General features: G+C 43.8%; 2 protein-coding genes across 2 annotated transcripts in view; both read right to left on the bottom strand.

The window, feature by feature from the left end:
• LOC137191123 (forkhead box protein O6-like) overlaps positions 1-12,484 on the bottom strand; it is a 31,482-nt gene extending 18,998 nt beyond the window's left edge. Inside the window, exon 1 of the mRNA XM_067600959.1 lies at positions 10,999-12,484. Within this exon, the coding sequence (XP_067457060.1) occupies positions 10,999-11,487 (489 nt within the window). The 5' untranslated portion in view covers positions 11,488-12,484. The remainder of the gene's footprint in view (positions 1-10,998) is intronic.
• A 6,395-nt stretch (positions 12,485-18,879) lies between these two features.
• On the bottom strand, positions 18,880-21,777 carry med18 (mediator of RNA polymerase II transcription, subunit 18 homolog (yeast)). Its single transcript, XM_067600958.1, has 3 exons — positions 21,405-21,777; positions 21,143-21,229; positions 18,880-19,576 (listed from the first exon to the last, which is right to left on the bottom strand). Exons 2-3 carry the CDS (start codon positions 21,213-21,215, stop codon positions 19,020-19,022), a joined length of 630 nt encoding a protein of 209 aa, XP_067457059.1. The 5' UTR covers positions 21,216-21,229; positions 21,405-21,777; the 3' UTR covers positions 18,880-19,019.
• Between the last annotated feature and the right edge of the window lie 13 nt (positions 21,778-21,790).

Raw genomic sequence — 21,790 nt, 5'->3', positions numbered from 1 at the left:
AAAAACCTTCTTGGGTCATGATTTGCCTTATGTAATAGATTGTGTGTGTGTGTGTGTGTGTGTGTGTGTGTTCCCGAAATACCACTCCCCCCGCAGCCCCTACCCCACACCATTTACCCATTTTGCACTAATTGAGGGATCTTTTTTCGGAAGCTGTTATTGCATGCATTTAATTATTTATTTTGACAGGAAGCAATCTGGTGGCTAGTGAAGAGATCGTGAATGTGTGTGTGTGAGTGAGAAAGTGAGAGGGAGGGAGGGTGGGAGGGAGGGAGAGACGGAGCGAGACTAGGTCAGTGTAGCTTTTTTGGGTAAATGTGTGTGAGGGCAGAGCTACCGAGCTAACTGTACTCTATGTCTGTGGGGCTTTGCATGTATGAACAGTATAAGAAATTGTGTGTGCATGTGTCTATGTGTGTGTGTGTGTGTGTGTGTTGCATCCCAGAGTGCATGGCTTTCTGAGTGCAATGGGAGTGCACTAATGGACGCACACTTGAGCTGAAGTGTGCAGAGTGTAGCTGAAGTGCAGCCAAGTCTGGCTTCCAGTCCTGCTTGGAAGCCCTATAATCTACTCTCCACTATTCTAGCTCTCTTTCTCTCGCTCTCCATTTTCCTCACTTCCCTCTCCGTGTCTTTCTATCTCTGTCTGTCTATCAATTTAATATTTTCATCCCCTCTTCATTGACTGAGCCAGCCAGCCGGCCAGCCCCCGTCTCCCCATTCTCTACTTATTAAATCTCTTTATCCTGGTTCTGAGAATGAAGACATGCGGATCAGCGTCATTGCTGGCTGGCTGTGGACTTTCCTTTCTTCTTGGTCCCCCTCTCCCTGCTGTGCAGTGGGGAGAATGAATTAAGGGAAGACGACATGCAACCACCAGTAGTCTTGACCTTTATCAAGCTCCAGTGCCTAAGGCGGGGTGAATGAGACATTAAGAAAATGACTGAGAATTATTAACCCCTACTTACTTATACACACACACAGATATTTAACACACAATCTGGTCTGAACAATGGCTCAGATGCCTTTCTCCTTGGACAGCACTTTTCTGACAGTTAAGGATAAGCTGAAACCAAATGATCAAATTGGGAATAACACTTATGCATTCTGTGTCACGTCACTTAAGAAAGAAAAGAATGGGAAGACCGGCCCGGCTTGCCAGCTCAAATTGTTTAACTGTGATTGATCCCTTGTCGAGCTCCAGCTTCCCAGCACTCCTGCGAATGCCAAGTCCTGTTGAGAATTGATGCTTCATTATAAAGCAACCACACAGGTTCTTCAAATGATGCATCAACCTCTTAGAGAAAGCTGGACCTGTGGGCCAGATGTTAACCCTGACGGCCGCAGTCCCAGCCAAGCTGTACTTCTAATGATATATCATTTCCCCGTCTCTCTCTTCTTCTTTCTTTCTCTTTTTTTTTGCCCGTGTGCACAACTGGCACATGTGCATGTGTGGCCATCCTTCTACTCCAGTCAATCAATGAGCAGAGACAATTCCCCGAGTGACATTTACGGAGAAGAAAGAGAGCCATTTATCACTTTAGTTTTGGGATAATAAAAGAATGACTGAATGAGCCAGTGTGTGTGTGTGTGTATGTGTGTGAGGGAGAGAGCAGGCGAGAGAGAGAGAGAGAGAGCTAAAGATGAAAAGGGGATTTCAAAAGCACATGAAAGGAGCAGGAGAAATGAGCGAGGGAAGAGGGAAATGAGTGATAAAAAGGCTACTTTGTGGGGAGGACTGAGAGTGTGAAATAGAACAAGTGAGGAGAGAAGAGAAGGCCGTGAGTGACTGACAGTGAAAAAGAGAGCACGAGAAAGAAGGGTAGGAGATGAAAAAAAAGCCTGGGGTACGGAAAGAAAAAAGGCAGAGAGACAGAGGAGAGGGGATAGAAAAAGACTCTCTGCACAGGGAGAAGGAGAAAGAGGGGGAAGAGGCAGAGATGAAAAGAGGGTCTGAGAGAAAGACAGAAAAGGGGAGAGGAAACAGTCGGGGACAGAGCGAGGCAGACGTGCTGGGTTCATTCAGGGCTATGAGCAGAATCGGCGTTCAGACCTCACACGGTCAGCATACTAAATACCGGACCCAGTGTCCTGACCCAGATTCATGCCACTGACATACAAATCCAATTGGGAAGGGAAGAATTATACCCCGCCACCCCCTACCCACTGCCTGACCATACCTCCCCTCAAAAACACCCCCCTCCACCCCCACCCCCACCCCCCACCCCAGCTGGTCTCACAGTCACCTCATAACCCAACAACCTCCCCTAAATCCTGTAACCTCCCCACACACATGTTGGCTCCCACACAGATTGACTCACACATGGGTTGCCTTACAGATATACATGCCCAGACACACCCACACATGTTCAGCGATTTCTTTCCAAGGCAGTTTCCTCTTTTCAGCTCAGGTAAGCCGACATTACAGCTCAGCAGGGTCCAAGGCTGGTTCCTCACCAGCCGCTACCCGAGGTGACCTCTGTAGCCACGTCCATCAGCCACAGATGCGTGGTTCAGCCGCAGCATATCCACCAACCATTAGCATAACAAGCATCTTTCTTGAACATAACTCTTGCTACCCCTCCTCTCCGCTGCCCTCCTTTTTCTGCCCACCTGCTCCGATCAGTCAACGTTAACTACATTTCCCTTTGTGAGGCGGCTCCCTCCATCACTCGCCGGGACCGCCAAGCTCAGGTAAACTGATCGACGGCCCTTATACGCTGTCCTTTCCCCTCCCACAATCCTCTAGCTCGTGACAGGGGCTTGATGGACAGGCTGAGAGGTGCAAGAGACCCAGCACGTGGCTGCCAGGAAAAGGTCCGGAGATGGAGCATTGTGAAATAGACCGTTTAGCTCGGCATACATCATCCCTTTCTCAGGGACAGACACGGCAATATGCGTGCACGTAAACACACACATTTACACACATGCACATGCACACGACCATCAATCGCTTGCATACAAGAAGAAATATCCAACGCAGAGAAAAATTGAATTAGGAAATATGGGCACTGTGATTTGTGGGAGAGAGAAATACAGCTTGGAGCACATTTCATCTTATAGCGAGAGCAAAGAGGAAGAAGCATCTGTGTTGTTTATCTAAAGCCCCCATCTAGTTACAATGGCTTGATTTGAAATATTCATATACATGTATGACAAGATCAGGCCCATTATGTTGCTCTCTTGGCGGGGCTTCACTGAATGGACTGAATGGAAACCCATCAGTCAGAGTAAATTATGAAGACAAGATACATTTCATAAGCCTATAGATGGGCATGAAGAGGAGCATTATTGTAGCCTGATATCAGTCATGGCAACACACGTTCTATAGTGTCATCAGTATGATAATATGCTATAGGCTATTTCAAGGATAAACCCGCCATTATAATACTTCACAAAGCATATAACCAAAGAAAAACACATTAGGCTTTGTGTAGTGTGCATCATAAGGCATTATATGACTTGTGTTTGAGATGGATCTGTAAGTAAACAAATGATACTTCAATCATAATGAACCATAAATCATACAGCCTACTAGGGCTGCAACAAATGATTATTTTCTTTATTAGTTAATCTGTCACTTATGTATGATTAATCATTATGTTTTATTTAGTCTATAAAATGTCAGAAAACTTTGAAGGAGCCCAAAATGACATCTTGAAATGGCTTTTGTCTGAACAACAGTCCAAAATGCAAAGATATTCAATTTATAAGGATATGAAAACAGAGAAAAGCAGCAAAATTTCATATTGCTGGAAACAGCATATGTTTGGCATTTATCCCTGATACATGACTGAAACGATAAATGATAATCAAAATTGTTGATGATTGATTATCTGCTGTTGATCAACTTATTCTTTCAGCTCTACAACCTACCACAACATCCTGCAGATTGCATCTTTGTTGGCCAACAAAAGGAAACATTCCTTAGCAATGCCCAAACAGTGCACATCTTTAAGTACAAATAAAAATAGCTTGTTCATAGTACATTACGGCTATTAAGGTGTACGCTAATATGGAGTAGGCTAGCCTGAGGCCATCTCTCTGTGATAGGGGGTGAGTACTAGAGACGGAGCAGAACATAGTGGAGTAGAGCAGGCCCTGTAGTGGTAAAGAAAGAGACAGAGAGAGTCGACCCAGCATGACTACCGCCTGCCTGAGTGGAGCAGCCTGCCTGCAATTAAGGTGGAATCAGGGAGAAATCTGCGCTGCCTTGATAATGAGCCTCGTCTGAATTATTAACGAGAGCTGTTCCCTTGGGACCCGGGCTCCCACTGAGCCCATCAACCCCCCCCAACACACCCAAATGCACACACACACAGATACACACATTCATTCACACAAGGAGAAAGGAGAGAAATACATGCATTACACTAAGAAGCACACACACACGCACACATACATGATGACAATCACACATTATGCACATTGACACAGATGAGCAACAAGCATGCCGCTACACACGGAGACTGAAATTTCCAGCACCACAAGGGCTAACACATATTATTCACACGCTGAAGTGAATATCCAAAGCTATTTGCGACATTTTTAATACAAACAACATTTCTCTGGAACAAAATAACATCAGATTGGAACTGACAGACTTTTCTATGTCTTTGAATAAGCTACTTCATCATGGCATTTGATTGAATATGAAGAATGCCTTTTGATGTGTGAATCCTGTCCATTCAACCTACTCCACTGATCAAGCCTGTGTAATAACAATTGGCATCTTCTTAACCACATTACATTTGGAGACAGCATACTGAGGTATTTCATTTTTGAGATATGAGCTAGTTATTAGACGATGAGTCATTTATTGCGAATTAGTCATTTTGGAAAGTATTTATGGTCATTAATGAAAAATACTTTATTCTAGGAGTAATACTACTATTGAGACATCTGTGGGTCCTCCCTGTATTCTGGTTCAGCAAACCTTCTAAACTAGCAGAATATAAGCATTTTTTATTAGTCTCACTGCAAGTCACAGGGACAAACTGCATCCTATTTTTACTGGTGTCAATAGTGTTGCTGGAGGGCAACGGAGCAGGAACACAGTGACTTTTATTCCTATTTTATTGAACTGTGGATGTTGTGAGTATATGCCCAGAGTGTGTCCAGCAGCACTAGCATGGCATATAGACCCCGCAACAGAAGAAGACCTCTCTCTGTTCCCTCCCCTCCTCCCCAATTTCATAACCCATTCCCTGGAAATAAAAAGAGATGTGTTCTAATCATCCAGCACTGGTGTAACACTCAAGGCTGCCACCCAACCCCCCCCCCCCGTCTCCCCAACCTCCTCACATCAAATCTCCATGACATCAAACTTCACACACAGCCTCAGAGAGAAACACACACCACATTCTGTTCCTGCAGCTGTAAACGGTTTTGCCAAAAAATCCGCGGGCGCTTACCAAACAGAGCCACGCCTTCCATATGAGCCAATCGCCGCGAGTCAGACAGGTTTCAAAACAAATCAGACAGCAAAACAGCACCACAGAAAGTCGCTTCCGCTCTCTGTCAGCCCCCTCCTCTCCCAAAAAAAATTGGTTTACCCCACCCAAGAACAGAGTGTTCCTCCATGGGTGGTTTGAAGAGGCACAAGTGTGTTGTGTGTTTCGTGCAAATGTGTGTGCCTGAGCTAGAGGCAATAGTGGAAACCATCACCCTAAATAGTGCAATGGGAAAAGAATGACAATTTCTCTATGCCTCACTATGCTTCTTCAGTTTAGGAGAAAAATGAACTGAGAAGTGTATTTAATATTCTGAGAAATGTCACCAAACTGCTGTAAAAAAAAAAAAAAAAAAAAAAAAAAAGAAAGAAAATGCAGAGCCATGGGTAATAGGCTTGGTAAGAAATGCTTCAACAGCTGAAGTTCAGTTCAGCTGAGAAGAACATCCAAATTAGTTCAACCCTGTCGAATTGAGAACTTGACAATCTCATCCCCTTGTATTCTGCTCCAAAAGACCCACTAGCTGAGAGTCGTCGAGCTGGGGAAAATCCAGCATTGTTATCCTATTATCTCTGAGATAATGTGAGATATGAGATTTCCCTTAGATAAGAGGAGGCACGCTGCTTAAGGCAGTATAGATCACTGGCAGGAGACTGCTAAAGCTCAAAATCCTGACGCCATAGCTCCTCCGAGAAATACTCCTTACCTCAATTGGCCCTTGTGACAAAAACCACTAAGACAGAAAGAATGTATAGAATGTCTAATGGATAGATAGATGGAAGGAGAGAAACAGAAAAGCAGAGAGATAAAAGAGATAACATGGCTGTCTGCTAGATGGAGTGATAAGAGAGAGCGAAGTAATATCAAAGGCAAAATTATATTGTTTTTCATATTACTGTCTCCTGATTGCTGTCTCCCATATTTGAATGCGTGCCCATGCTTTGGTAATTTGCATGTACATTAATCATTTTCAGTGAGAAATGAACTGCCACGGCTGCCTGAAGGCTGCAGGGGGAAAAGGCAGTGAGAACGGGCTTCTTGGCATCAGACGCCCGGCTCAACCTGAATATACTGCCTGAACCCAACCTGGCTCCGGCTGCAGGAGCCAAGGGGAGATGTAAGGTGCTCATAATCCTACACCATAAATCTGTCCAGCATGCATCATATGCTCTCATTTTGCGAATGTGTGTGTGTGTGTGTGTGTGTGTGAGTGTGTGTCTGTCTGTCGCACTCTCAAATTACTCTGCTCCCCTGAGCCAAGACGGAGGATAAAATATGAATCAGCTGAAGTCTAGGATAGTTTCCAGTCTCTCCAGACTCCCCGACCATCATCAAAAGGCACAAGCATGCACGTACGCATTCCTGTACCCGCACAGCAGACACATGCACGCCACTCTACACACTCTGAAAGTTTCAAGTCTCTCCACTTCATGCTAAGCTCCTGTCAAACACACTCTCTGCTGCACATTTGACATTCATATCCTTCATATTTGCCAAGTGTCTCTCTGCTGCAGCTGCCTGTGCATAGTGACAGGATTACGAGAGTCTGTCTATCTCTTTACCTATAAATCAATTAGATAAAGCGATATGATCCAGCCCTGTTATAAATACTACTGCCTGTGGAGACAGGGGTTATGTGCCTTTACAGAAGATAAGACTACACAGTCTTTCTCTTCATCTTTTCACATACAGGTGGTCTTTCCTTTTCACCGCCCTCCAGTAACTGTCAAAATCTTGTCACATTTCTCTCTCTTTTTTTTGAGCTTCTCATTTGTCTGATTTCTGCCACTAAAGGAAACCCCATGACCCCTTAACCTGCTAGCCCCTGCACAGACCACCACCTAAAGACACTTTAAAAACAGTCTAGTCGTTCTGGATTAAAGTGTCTGGGTGACTGCCTGGCACCCTTACCGACCTGCTGTGCAATCCCCTGGCATCTCACTAGAAAAACCCCTGCGCTGCAAACACAGACAGGGGGGAAACTACATGTAGGCAGGCTGAAACATACACAATATGGATGCACTGTAGCAGCAATTGCATGTACCCAAAATATAACGTGAGGGTATCTTAGATGCATTCATTACACACTATTTATTTACATGATTAAATATTTTTTGCATCCAGGCTGACATAAACACTAAAGCAACCCCCTCCCCCAAAGCATAACAATGGCATTATCTTCTGACACCCTTGAAGTTAATGAACTTCTGGGCGCCTACAGGGCAATCCCCATACCGAGTTCCCTGTAAACCCCACCATTAGAGGCATTAGGAAGTCAGGAGCTAGACTATGCACCATTCTCCGCAGTGACACGCTGTCAGACCAATCAGCGGCCCCAAACACACACGCCTATAGAAGTAGACAGCCCCTCCCCCTGTTCTTGCCCCCACAAAGACACACATACACACATACACACACAACACTACCAACCCTGACGCTTTGTTGCAATTGACATGTGCTTCTCCCATGCACAAATGCAGTATGCGTCCACATGCGCCTGTGGATGCTCGCACTCAGATATAATCAGCCATAAAGACATAAAACATAACCATGCACACAGGGCTTCAGAATCAGTCTCTAACTTCAGTTTAGAATCCTGCAAATTTCTGGGTCGGAAAATAAAGGCCAATGAAGTTACAGCTAATCTATGCTGCGGTAGTGACTTGCACCCCGGTGGAAAGTGTAAGAGGGTTCACAAGTGCACAATTCTCCGTAACCTCCCTCCAGTAAGGAGATGATTAGGAAGCCATGACCTCAGAATACTGCAGCCTTCCTAGAAGTCAGAAGCCATTAGGTATTTATAGGAGCTTAATGGTACTGTCTAGGTGTACTGGCTGTCTAGTACTCATGATCGAGCCAGCTTCACATCCTTTCCCATACGAGTCATGGCAGCATGACTTACAACACACAATCTCTGTTTGAAGATTATTTTCCTAGAGCCGCTACATATTGTCCAGGTTTGATAAACTGTCTAAAGAGGTTCCTTTTCTTTTAGTTGGTCATCCCCCGCCCACCACCACCACCACCACCACCACCAAGTCCCCCCCCAACCCCCCCAGCCTGCCTGCCTCCTACGCAGACAGCCAACCTATAGCACTTAATTTCATTTCGTTTCATCAGCAGCTTACCAACAATTCTTTTATATATTTTTTATTTCCCTTCCACAACAGAAAAAAGCAGGCTGCTTTGCATCAAATGCTTTGCTCGCAGATGATATTGTTGATTGAGTTGAAAATGTAGAGGATGATACGAGTAGTGTTTTCCAACTCACAAATGCTGCTGTCAAATATAATTGCCTGATATGATTGTAAAATTACATGGATGGAAGTGCACCTGTTTTGTGTGCTTGTGAGGGGAGGGAGGTGGGGTAGGATGATTTCAGGACCTGGGTTGGTGGACTGAATCTGAACATGTGACTTTATGCTAACCTTGTCAAACTTGCTCTTAGAAGCTGAGTTTACACATGCAATTCTATCATTAATCTCTTGTCCACACCCTCTTTATTCCATGACAATCTTAATGAAATAATATGCATGTAAATGTCTTGTCATGCACTGAAAAAAATGGCTTGCCACAGTATGCAAAAATTAAGATTTAATGATCATACTCCTAATAAAAAAACTCTATAGGGCTTCATTATGTATTCAAAACCCTGCTAATTCAAATGGGATTCTTATTTAATGACCCAAGTTTACTGAAAAAGTTGAAAACAGTTATTGCAAAGGCCAAGCTAGGCAGTTGCATCATGCATTAAAGCTCTACTGTAAATACATGTATGCTGTTGAGGAGTGATTTTTCCATTTGCTGTTTGTTTGATTCCTGTATATAAGCTACACATGTGTCCCAAGTGTGTTTACATTACCACATTGTCTCAGCCGAAACCAGGTCAGCCCTGTTACTGACATTATGGCTGCCTGCTTTAAACGACTTACCTAATCCCCCGTCATTACCTGGAATGGGCCCCATGTCTCGCCTGTGGCCTGAAATAGCCCAGGACCTCAGACTGCCACTGTCAAACCCCCTAATTTGCAGTTTCATAAATAGCAGACTGAGACTTGGGCGCTCAAGATAAAGTGGCCCTGTGGTTTAAGAAGTTACCTCTTGTTGCGAGTGCAGGGCCTAATGGAACTAAGTCTACCTGGAGACACACCTTAGCACAGTTCACTTTAATGGGACAGGCTTAAGGTGTCAGTCAGGTGCTTGTGATTAAGCCTGAGGCCAACAGAGGAGACGTAAGTCTAAGTGGTGACAGAGTTTATGTTATGCAACAGCAACACAACAAGTTTTGACAACAGACTGAGTCCTCAGAAAGACTCAAATATGAATGCAAGTTGTTGGACACATGCCATTACTTAGGTCTTTGATTGTAATTGATGATGCGAATGACACACCCAGATAGTTCTGGATGAGTAGGAATTATGTGACAATGCCAACTCCGTATTTCTTCCTATAAGTATTTAATGGGATGAATTTAGCAGTAAATAAATGTTCAATAATGAGCTTATACAGGGAAAGAGATATGGCTAGCCAATGTGAAGTCATTTCTAAATCCTGTTCAGTAACAGTAGTAGTAAAAACATATCATACAAACCCAGATATCATGTCATTCACAGGAACCTTAAGAGTCTAGGGCAAGATTCTGAAGACTGGTATGGCACCCACAAAGAACTATTATACTGTACAGCCTCTACCTTCTCACACATGGCCGGGGAAATGGTAGTCTATATTCAGATGCAAAACTTAACATCTAGTCTCAAGGTCTGAGCTCGGAAAGGTGAACAACCAGGACAAGCACTGCTGCCCTGCTGATCTCCCTGCCCCTTCTCCCTGTCCTCAGATGGCCATAATGAATAGCAACAAGATGACGCTGGGACCAGAGGCTGATAACATGGGCAGATGTCCAGGAGGTTACTCTAGGCTCTCAGCCAGACAGGCAGTGGTTGGTGGACTGTGGTCAGTTGTGAGCAACCTTCTGAATATTTACATTGTGGACAGCTGATCTGTGATCTCCTACAAATGTGTCTGTGTTGATTCTTGGATTAAAAAAAAAAAAAAAAAAAGATAAGTGGAGGGAAATGTGTAGTGCATACTTTCATAGAAATACATGGAACACTTTCTTCTATTTATCTGCCACATTTATTCGCAGCAGATATGGACATAAATCATTAACCACTGTGTTTCTGCTCCTGGTGAAGGGATTTCATGCACTACTACGGACGCTGTTGCCCATCATGAGCTACTCTCTGCAGATGGGATGAGCAGAGCCTTGTTACACACACAGCGAGTGACTCCACTCCAGTCTATTATATTCTGCCATCAATGATCTATTAGAATGACTGACGGCAGTAATGAACTAAGACAAGATAACGCATGGCACCATTCATGCGTAACCGACACGGAATCCCAGGGTGACATGTGTATGGCACGAGGGGTGAAAGAATCATAATGGCTTAGTGAATAGGAATAATACTCAATATTATCACCAGACACTCTGTGATTAACACGTCAAACCCCATCACGCTGGCATGTATATTTTATTCCTTACCTTCCAGCCAGCTGAGCTATTACTGTCGCCCTTATCCTTGAAATAGGGCACATAACGGACCATCCAGTCGTATATCTGTGACAGCGTGAGTCTCTTTTCTGGGCTGCTCTCAATGGCGCGGGTAATGAGATCCGCGTAGGACTGGTTACCCCACGCGTTCCGCCGCGAGGATTTGGCTTTGCGCAGCGGTCCGGTCACATCGAGCGCCGCGCCAGCCAGGCATGGGTGCGTCGCGCCTGTGGGTGTCGGGGCGCCGGCTGGATGCTTCAGCTCTCCCGGCGTTCCGCCTACGAGCCCTGCTCTGCAAGCCGGGACGTCCTCCGGTTCCACCTTGATGTTGGCCAGTGGAAGACCCCCGCTGACCTCGTGTCCACCGGGGAAATCCTCCGGGCAAGGTAGCGGCCAGGTGCATGAGCGAGGCCGGCTTTGCGGCTCGAAATCCGAATCAACCTGATGAGCGTCTAATTCGTCGTCCTCCATCATCAACATTTACCCTTCAGTTGAAACGGAATAAATCAAATGAAGAGCAAGGGAGGGAAATACCTCCACGATTCCCGTATCCCACTGTCTTCAATATCACTTCACGTTGAAATCGCCTTGTAACACGGCTATTAAGCTTACAGTCTAAATCAATAAGAGGGAATTCAGCGGAGTAGAAGGATCATGATGAACACAAGCAAAAATCACAGCATCGCGTGTAAAGATAAGAGAAGTAATAAAAGTAATAGTAATTTTTCGTCCATTTTACCTGGAGTAAAATATCAAATGGTGATTAAAATGCTTCTCATTTAACAGTCCACATCACCCCAAGACAGTCAATCTCAAACGCGTGTCAGAGCCAGTCATAGGGCGCTTTTCAATCCAGTTGCAGCAACAGATGATATTTCAGATAAGGAGCATATTTGCAAGGCATCGTCGATAAATCCTCCAGAAGACAACGGGAAGAATGGGAAAAGAGAGGGAAAATCACCAGGGCGATAATGCGTGATTACCGTGAATTATTAAATCTTCCAGTCTGCACGGATTAAGCTGGCAGCGCCACATTCAAGTCCATTCAGCCTGAACAGCACAAAACTGTCTGCAATTATAATGAAGAGGCGTGCGCATGTGACGAATCGATAAATTCCCAGTCTGAGAAAAAAAATATAAAGGAAAAAATAGTCCAGCAATCAAATCTCGTATCCACTTGTCAGGATGATAAAATTGGCTTTTATCACACCTCCTCTTGCTCCCCTCTACCCCCCCTTGCCTTTTCTCACTCTCAGATCCCACACATGTTCGCATTTGCTTACAACTCGTTCCGTCGATGTGAACCGAGGATGACGCGCCGGCGCTGTAGTGGAGATGCTGCCAATTGGAGTGCGCTCACGAAATCAATACTCTCCGAACATGATTACAGCGAAATCCCGAACTCTCTCTCTCTCTCTCTCCCTCTCTCTCTCTCTCTCCTCTCTCTCTTTCTCTCCACCATCTCTGTTATGAACGGAGGGAGCAAAAGCCAAATTCTTAATCAAAACTCTGCATAATGATATTTCTGGCGGAGCGTCAGAAGGCGCTTTGTGTGCCAGTTTCCGCGTCCAGCCGTGATAAAACAAGACAATGTGAAAACTACACAAGGGAGAATTTCGACAAGAGTTTTTTCTTAAAATAAATAAATAAATAAATAAATAGAATAGAGTGACTGATAATTGCCTTTGTGCGTAACAGATTGTCCGAGGCACTGTGTGCAGTCCAAATGCCCTCCAGGGGAACTCATGGTGCGCAGGAGGTTTCACCTCTACTGATTATTTGCAGCTATACTCCAGTGAGTGTAATTTTCTATGCCGATTAGACAGATTTAGTTCAGATTAAGAGAGATTGGGTAACCCTAGATTTTAATCTGGGAGGAGCGAGGTGAAATGGGGCTTTTCGGAGGCCAGAATATAAAAAAAAATCATCTCTATTCCTCACTCCAACTAATGTGAGGAAAAATAAAACACTTGCACATCCTCTCGAATTGCATTGGCAAAGCCTCAACGCCAAAAGACCAGAGATGCTGCTCTGGTAGACACAGCCCTCAGACCCCTGTGCGTAATTCTGATACACTGACCGAGGGGGATTCCTCCCCTCCAACCCACCAGCCCCCTCCTAAAATCTGACAGCTGGGCGGGCACACAGTTACAGGTGCTCGAATCTCATTGGCTGTTTATTTCCCTTATACAAATTGGGTTGGAGGTCTCACACTGTACCTCATCATTTCTATCCATCCAGAAAAGATTTGCTGAGCACACAGGCTATTTTACTGTCTGCTTCACATTTTTATGCACACTCACACCTGTTATGTTGATGATTGCTATGGGGAGAATATTACTTATTCATGGACTTTTACAGTCAGCCTCTCATGCAGCTACAATTTCTGATAATGTTTGTTAGTTAGGCAGCCATTCCATATGAGCGTTTTATCCGCCCATGGGTGATCAGTGTGACCTATGGGGGCATTGCAGTCAAAATATTCAACAACCGAATGATAAAATGTCACTCAACCCAGAGGCGTACACTCAATGCAGAGACTGGGATCCTAAATTTTTCTAACTTTATAAGTGAGCATTCTACTCAACTCAATTTTTAGTCCAAATAAAACGTCCTCATATCTTTGAGTGACACATGCACAGTTCATGAGCACCATCAAAACAAGCTCCTGTGCAGCACACAGTGGCCGAAATTGTCTAGAGGACCCCACCCTCTCCATACTCAAAGTGTGCATGGACTGAAGCTGTACTTAAAAGTTACACAACATGGCCACATTGTGTGCACTCAGACATGACTGATGTTGAGAAATTTGTGTCAAAAATAGCATGCTTTAAGCACGGGAGGATGTGTCATGGAATGACTTCATGCCAAACAACAGTGGGATCACATGGTTAAATTGCCATGTTGCTAATTTTTGGGTTTGTGTAAAAACCCTCCATGTTTCCAAAGCACCATTGCACCTTTGATTTATGGGAATTTTTTTCATAATCACCTGGCCACTTCAATATGTCCCAAGTATAAACCAATGATGGACACAGACATGCCTTTCATAACTTCTTGTCTCTAACACAAGGTGCTGCTCATGATGCTCTACAGACTGGAGATTACATAATGTGTCTTGATTACACATTAAGTGAGAGAAAAGTAGTTGTGAACATCAAGAAGACGAATGACCAGACCCAGAGGCTCACAGGTGGTCTACATCTCAACAGAGACAAGAATTGGAGGGAGTGGAGGTAGACACGGAGGAAGGAGGAAGACCCAGGCAGCGCAAGTTTAAAAACTACGTATGTGATCAGTTGCTTCCAGGCTGGCTGCTACACTGTACACATACCAGACATTCCAGAGGCAGCGTGGCTGGCTTCAGGCTCTGTGTGGCTGATCCTGGAACAGCATGTTCTGCACAGCAGTAATCACCTCAGCCAGCCAAAAGCAAGGTAGAGCACCACAGCAACAACAAGGCAGAGCTTTGTGCCTGTCAAATTGCACCCATAAAAGGTGTTCTGGAATTTCATTCACATAAGGAAGAGGACACATTTTTCCACCCATTTCTGCAAGGCCTGTCTTCATTTCCTTGTCCCCGCCACTTCAGTCATCCCTCGCAACCTCATGATGTTGTGCAATTTATCCCTCGTCCCCATTCTGCCCGGTGGGATAAGGACGAGAGGAAGCCGGAGAAGCCACAAAAACACCCTCGGGAGATCGATGCCTGTCTGGGAAAACACCTCCCTTGGTTCCCCTTCCCTCTCAGCAAACAACCCATACTCTTCAACAAGCATATGGGCTCCCAATGACACAGGAAGGAGAGGGCTCAAATCCAAGTATTGGGAGCGTCCTGGAGTAGGCGAAGCTGGATTTCACCCCTTTGTGGCACTGGCCCAAAGTAGGCTGACTTAAAGACTTCCTGCCCCAAGCAAAAACCAGCTTTTCAGCGGCATCTTAGCATCTGCACTGCCAACTATGAACATTATGTTCAGAGGCAGCAAAGACAATTGGTGCCAAGAGTTTTAATTAAGACTGTGTTGTGGAATCGAGAGTAGAGGCATGTGGAGGTAATGGCTTCGCTCCTCATTTCAGAGGTCTAACAAAATATGATTAACTAACACTATCTGCCTTAGCCAATTAATTATATTTAACAGTTAAAGACCCATAACTACCAAATGGCCCAAAGAGGAAAATGAATGTACGCTGCTATCATACCCAAATGTGCAGCTAGCATAATTGTATTATAATACAATAAACTAATGATGTCAGAGACATTTTAAAGACTGTAGGGACAAGTGGACAGTGAAGCTATGTTGCAGCACTTCATATCAAGATGAGTAGATGACATGGTACAAACTGCCACAAGACTGTAATATGTTTTAACTACTTCAACAGGTGTGTACAGAATAATCATATAAGTCAGTTATCAAGAATAAAAGCTAAGCCTTTCGTGGTTCCAGTTTATCCACTGTAAATATTTGTTGATTTTCTCTTTTATATCATAGTTAACTGAATACCTTTAATTTTTGGACTGACGGTTAGAAAAAAACAAGCAATTTGAAGAGGGCTCCATGTGCGATTGACATTTAGACTAATCTGAAAAAAAGATTCATCAATAATTAAAATACTTACATTAAAATTAGCAGCGCCCTACATGTCCCACAATTTATTACAAAAACAATACCAAAAGGAGAATTTTGATGATCGCTCACACACTGTAACCCTAACCCCCAATGAATCCACATTCATAGACTTACTAAGATTTCTGCATGTATATGTTGGGAGAGGGTGTCACTCTTGTCTCACTTTCATTAAATAAACCATGCAGCATATCATATTGCCTCTGGCAATGAGTTAAATCCCTCACTTGTACAAGTCAGTGGTTGGCTACATCCACAATAGCCGAGTAGGCCTGATGCCAAGACACTGATTAGCCTAGCTCTGCCTCTGTTCTCCAGGCAATGTGGAGTGGAGGTGCAGTGGGAGTCCAGCTCATCACCAAAGAGCACTGTGCTAAACACAAGTTTAAGTGGAAGAAAGCCAGCAGACTGTAGAGTATCCATGCTGGACATATAAAGCCTTGGGCAAGGAGGCATCTGCCTCTTTAATACATAATTCACTCAGAGCTTGAAACATCATGCTTTAGTCCTTCTGGTTGTTGGAACATGAAACTGTCTCCATCAGATAATTCGGTCTCATTGACGATCAACGTAGTGTACCAGACAGGGAACTAAAAAATTAAGTTCAAATTGAGCACTAATGTATTTGCTTTAAAACCCCTCAAACAGTAATATATTAATGGGAGAAGAGAGGGAGAATTATGTTCAAAGGATGGCTTTCAAGGTGCACCAAATAAATGTGGAAGCACTGTCATCTCACCTTTCCACCTCAGCGAGCTTGTCCTCATCAGCCGTGATTTGCAGGTAGGTCAACATGTAGAGACAGCCATCTGCCCTCAAGCCCTCCCTTCAGACATGCACACGGTCACTTTACATCACAACCCCTGCAAAAGCATCTTCCTGTGGGGGTATTATTAGAAGCACTCATGTCTTATTGCCCACATTATTATCATAACTGACAGGATGTGCATTAGTTACTTCAGTCTCCGAAGCAGATTGGCCATAATGTTGACACACTGGTATACAGGCCATTTTTGAATTCAGCATGTAGAGTGAGGAACCTGAGGCAGCTGTAGTGCTTTCATCTGTAATAGTCCCAGCTCAAGTTCCCATGAAAGAGGCACTAATGGGTTAACAGTAGAAATGAGAGGGGAAGAGAGGGAAAATCAATGCTTTTGTTGGGGGGAAGAAAGAAAGGCTTTCACAGGTCTATGTATCATTAAGCAATTGAGAAAGCTAATTAGAGTGGGGGGAAAAGATGTGCAGATCTCACCGCTAATTATTTCCATGGCAACCACAGCTCCTGTGGATGATCTGAGGTACCATTCAGCCGGCTCCAATTAGACATCCAGTCCAATGAAGAGCAAGAGAGACCCCTAGTGGGATAAAATGAATATGTTCATGAGAGGCTATACAAAGCAACAAATCAATGAAAAAGAACTTTTTAAACATAGAATAACGATCACGTTAGATTTAAAAAATGAAGAAAATAAACAGGCCTTTGTGCAGCATTCAGTATACTCTGGAAACAGTTGCCACAGTTATCTCACCTTTGTTGAGACAACCATGTTTTTTAGGTGTTAATCCTACCTGAACATTATGACTTGTAACTGTTCCTTCACACCTGTGTACCTTATACGTCGGTCAGCCACAACATTAAAACCATCAGCCTAATATTGTGTAGGTCCCCCTCGTGCCACCAAAACAACTCTGACCCGTCGAGGCATGGCCTCTGAAGGTGTCCTCTGGTATCTTGCACCAAGATGTTAGCAGCAGATCCTGTAAGTCCTGTAAATTGTGAGGTGGGACCTCCATGGATCAGACTTGTTTTTTCAGCACATCCTACAGATGCTCAATCGGAGTGAGATCTGGGGAATATGGAGACCAAGGCAATACCTTCAACTCTTTGTTCCTCAAAATACTGAACAATTTTTGCAGCCTAGCAGGGCGCATTATTCTGTTGAAAGAAGCCACTGACATCAGGTAATACCGTTGCCATGAAGGGGTGAACCTGGTCTGCAATAATGTTTAGGTAGGTGGTACATGTTTGAGTAACATCAACATGAATGCCAGGACCCAAGGTTTCCCAGCAGTACACTGCCCAGAGCATCACACTGCCCCCGCCAGCTTGCCTTCTTCCAATAGTGCACCTGCTGCACCTCTTCTCCAGGTAAATGACGCACCAGCACCCAGCCGTGCACATGATATAAATAAAACGTGATTCATCAGACCAGGCCACCTTCTTCCATCGCTCAATGGTCCAGTTCTGATGCTCACATGCCCATTGAGGCCACTTTTGACAGTGGACAGGAGTCAGAATGGGCACTCGACTGGTCTGCAGCTATGCAGCCCCATATGCAGCAAGCAGCAATGCACTTTGTGTTCTGACACCTATCTACCATAGTTAGCATTAACTTTTTCAACAACTTGTGCTACAGTAGCTCTTCTGTGGGATTAGACCAAACAGGCAAGCCTTTGCGCTTTGGGCACCCATGACCCTATCGCCAGCTCACTGGTTGTCCTTCCTTCTGGTAGGTACTGACCACTGCATACCAGGAACAACCCACAAGACCTGCCGTTTTGGAGATGCTCTGACTAAGTCGTTTAGCCATCACAATTTGGCCCTTGTCAGAGTCGCTCAGATCATTACACTTGCCCATTTTTCCTGGTTCCAACACATCAGCTTCAAGAACTGACTGTTTAAATGCTGCCTAACATATCCTACCCTTCGACAGGTGCCATTGTAACAAGATAAACAATGTCATTCACTTTACCTTTCAGTGATTTTAATGTTGTGGCTGATTGGTGTAGAGGAAAACAAATCAATGTAATCTATCAAAAAATAATCAAAGAACATATTCAAGAACTTAAGTTTAAACTTAAATCAATTAAAGAACTTTAAATTCCAAGAGCCACTGCAAAAATGTGTTGTAAAACCTATTAATATTAATATGACAAGTGATAATCTAGTATAGATCTTTTTTTTTTTTGCCAACACATTTGTATAAAGGGGTTATTCTTTTAGTGCTTTTCACCCAATGCAAGCACTGGTTTTAACATGGGAAAACCCTTAAGAATACATACTGCAATTGTGAAAACTTAAATATACCAGGTATATGTTGAACCATTACTATATGGTTTAAATTTATGAGGGTAATAAGCATCTTATGTCAAAACTTCTATCAACTGGATTTAGTGGAAAGTAATGGAATGAAGTGATACCTTACAGTCATTGTAGAGAGCTCAGAAAACAAACTGACAAGGCGTGTAACTCTTAAGTCAAAGTTGTTCTGTATTTCATTTTAGATAACACGAGAATATTGTAAAAAAAACAAAAATACAAAACAAACAAGAGATCTAATGTGTCCATGGTAGCCAGAGGGAACTTCACCCTCTGAATTATGTCATTCAATGTCTCTGTTTGCTGGGGTCAATCTTCTCCAGGTGAACCAGGGGTTTGAGTTGCTCAGCAAAGCTACGCATATCCTCTGACACAGTGTCCTGGCCAGCGGGAGCCAACACACTCAGCTCCACTAAGTATGAAAGAGATAGACGTTCTGTGTTCTCCGTGTTCCCTGGTACCAGGATACGAGACAGTTTGGTAACCACAATTTTCATTGCACCTTTGCGGAATATATGTCCATTGGCAACAAACTCGTGGTCCATGCGGAAGCCCATCTCATTGAGGAACTCTGGCAGGCTGTGAGAGGCAGCCACGTCAACACAGTTGCGCACCAGGGCGTGGCGGCTCTTGTCTCCCACTTCAGGTTGGCCGAGGTAGCGTAGATGCCATGGAGCCGTGGGGTGGGAGAGGGAGCGGCGGGCACGCAGAATGAAAGGGTTGCCTTGTTGACCTTTCAGAAGATAAACCAGTTCATGATCTGTAAAGGTCTCAGGTTCCATGTTGTCACACAGACCTCGAAGTCGATGCAAGAGACTTTCCAGGGCCTGGTCTAACACACTGCCTGAAGTAATAAAGGGTAGAGAAACAGCCGCATAAATATAAACAATGTGGTGAGATGACTGCACAGTATATTTTATTTATTATTCCACAATAAGAACTGCTACATTACAAACACTGAGATTCCTTTAGTAAGGAAGATTAGACAGAAGGGAAACAGACATTTGTCACAAACATGGCAGATGTTCTTCTGGTTTGTCTGTTACGGTAAACGATCAGTTCTCACCAGTGCCAGCGCTAGGAAGTTAACAGTCTGTTGCCTCTGACTGTCTGTCAGTTTGTGCTGAAACTGTTATAAAGTGGTTCAACATTGTGGTCAGGCTGTAGTTTGAGGTGTTGTTGAATTTTACCACTTTATACTGGCTTTCAAACATTTCGTCCACCCCATTCACATCATGAGTGTAGACTATTCAGAAGATTTTTAGAGTGACATGTTGGACGGTGCATCATCAAAATGCTAAGTGAGGCAATATCTTTTAAAAGTATGGCTTTCATTCCTCCAAAAGACTTCTAGAGTCAGTATGACTGAAGTTGCTCTGGCAGCTTATGGTGTCCCAACACCTTATTAAAGGATAGGTTAAAAAATTTCCAAGTCTGTCTAAACAGTCAGATACCCAGATGAACACTGAAAGAGGTTTTTCTTGCTGTAATCATTCCTTATGCACATACTGGCTATTAAAAGATCCCCTTCAAAAGCATTTTCAATGTAAGTGATGGGGGCCAAAATCCAAAGTGTGTCAACACAGTCATTTTGTGCAAAAATGCATTTGGAAGTTTATCTGAAGCTTATATGAGACTTAAGCAGTCTGAGTTAGTCATATCAAGTGGATATCTGCCACATTTACAGTCTTTTTATCATCAAATTCCGTCTTGGTGTTTCCTCAGACAGTGTTTCCCTGTTGAGCTGTGGTGAAGTATAGTAACAAAAAGAGGGACTTTGGCACTAAAGAGACTGTAACGATGAAAGAGATATACTTAATTTGACTCATTTGGACAGTTGACACTTCATTTTAGGTTAAGATAAACTTTAAAATACATTTTGCACAGAAGGAGGCTTGTGGACTTTGTCCCACATCACTTACATTGTAAATACAGTATGAAGGGATCTTCTCATGGCCAGGATGTTCATTAGGGCACCTGACTATTGTTTTATCACAGACTTGAAAAACTGTGAACCCCTCCTTTAAAGCATTTTTTGTTGTTTTTTTTCTATAACTTGTCACCAATCTCTATACATAACATGGGACTATTCTCAATGGGAACACCATATTTTGCCATTTCCCTACTTTATGCATTATGACGATACAGAACATTGTGTACCTCAAAACATATAAATAAGAAATAATGATTTTGGATGTATGCTTACAGCATCTTCAACAACATACGTGTGCTGTTGAAGTTGTTGAAATCTTAGATATCACATCACTCATTGCACCACCAGCATTGTAAACATTGTTCCTATAGCATGCACTACGCAGCTGTACAGGCCATAATACTCTGAGGTAGTTCATGGCTTATTGAGATGTTCTATCTTCTGTCCTCAGCTGTCGATATTTGTGACGTAGCTCACCTTGCAACAGGTACTCCATCATATTGATTGTTCCCCCGGTGACAGGCATCACAGTAACAGGAGGAGCCTCCATCTCTGTCTTTGAATCTGGTGGGGAGGAAAATATAATTATACTAGTGGCGTGCATGAACCGTGAACATTTGACTGTATGCTTGTCAACTTCAGTTACAGTTGGTAACGTTAGCTAAATAAAGTCGGATAGCTGTAGGCTAGTCGTGGCTAACTGGCTAGCAACAGTGGTTAGCATAAGTCCCTGCGTTACCTGAGAAAACCACGTAGCACAAAAGGCAGCTGTTCACTTGCTGAGGAAAACCAGGTAAATGTTGTTGTGCTCGTCTTCGGTGGAGCCTCCACAGTAAAGGACCGATGATCAAGCAGGCCTCACTAGTCTGTTCAATCAATACATGGCTAGTAACGTTAGCTTCTCAGCTAACTAGCAGCTAACTATCATCGGTTAGCTGAAATGTAAGGTGCGTTAGTCAAGTTGCCGTGCTAAGCGTTTCAGTTTGTGATAGAGAGGCGATTCACAACGAAATACAGCCGAACAGCCCGGTTAGTAGTCAGAGTAAGGATGTGAATGAGGTTCTCCTCTTCTTCTTCTTTGAGGTTCAACGGCAGCTGGCTTCCATAGTGTTGCATTACTGCCAT

The sequence above is a fragment of the Thunnus thynnus genome, chromosome 10 (assembly GCF_963924715.1).
Source record: "Thunnus thynnus chromosome 10, fThuThy2.1, whole genome shotgun sequence".
NCBI classification, from domain to species: domain Eukaryota; kingdom Metazoa; phylum Chordata; class Actinopteri; order Scombriformes; family Scombridae; genus Thunnus; species Thunnus thynnus.
The sequence above is the reverse complement of the archived record's forward strand: the minus strand, read 5'-3'. Positions and strand labels throughout refer to the sequence as shown.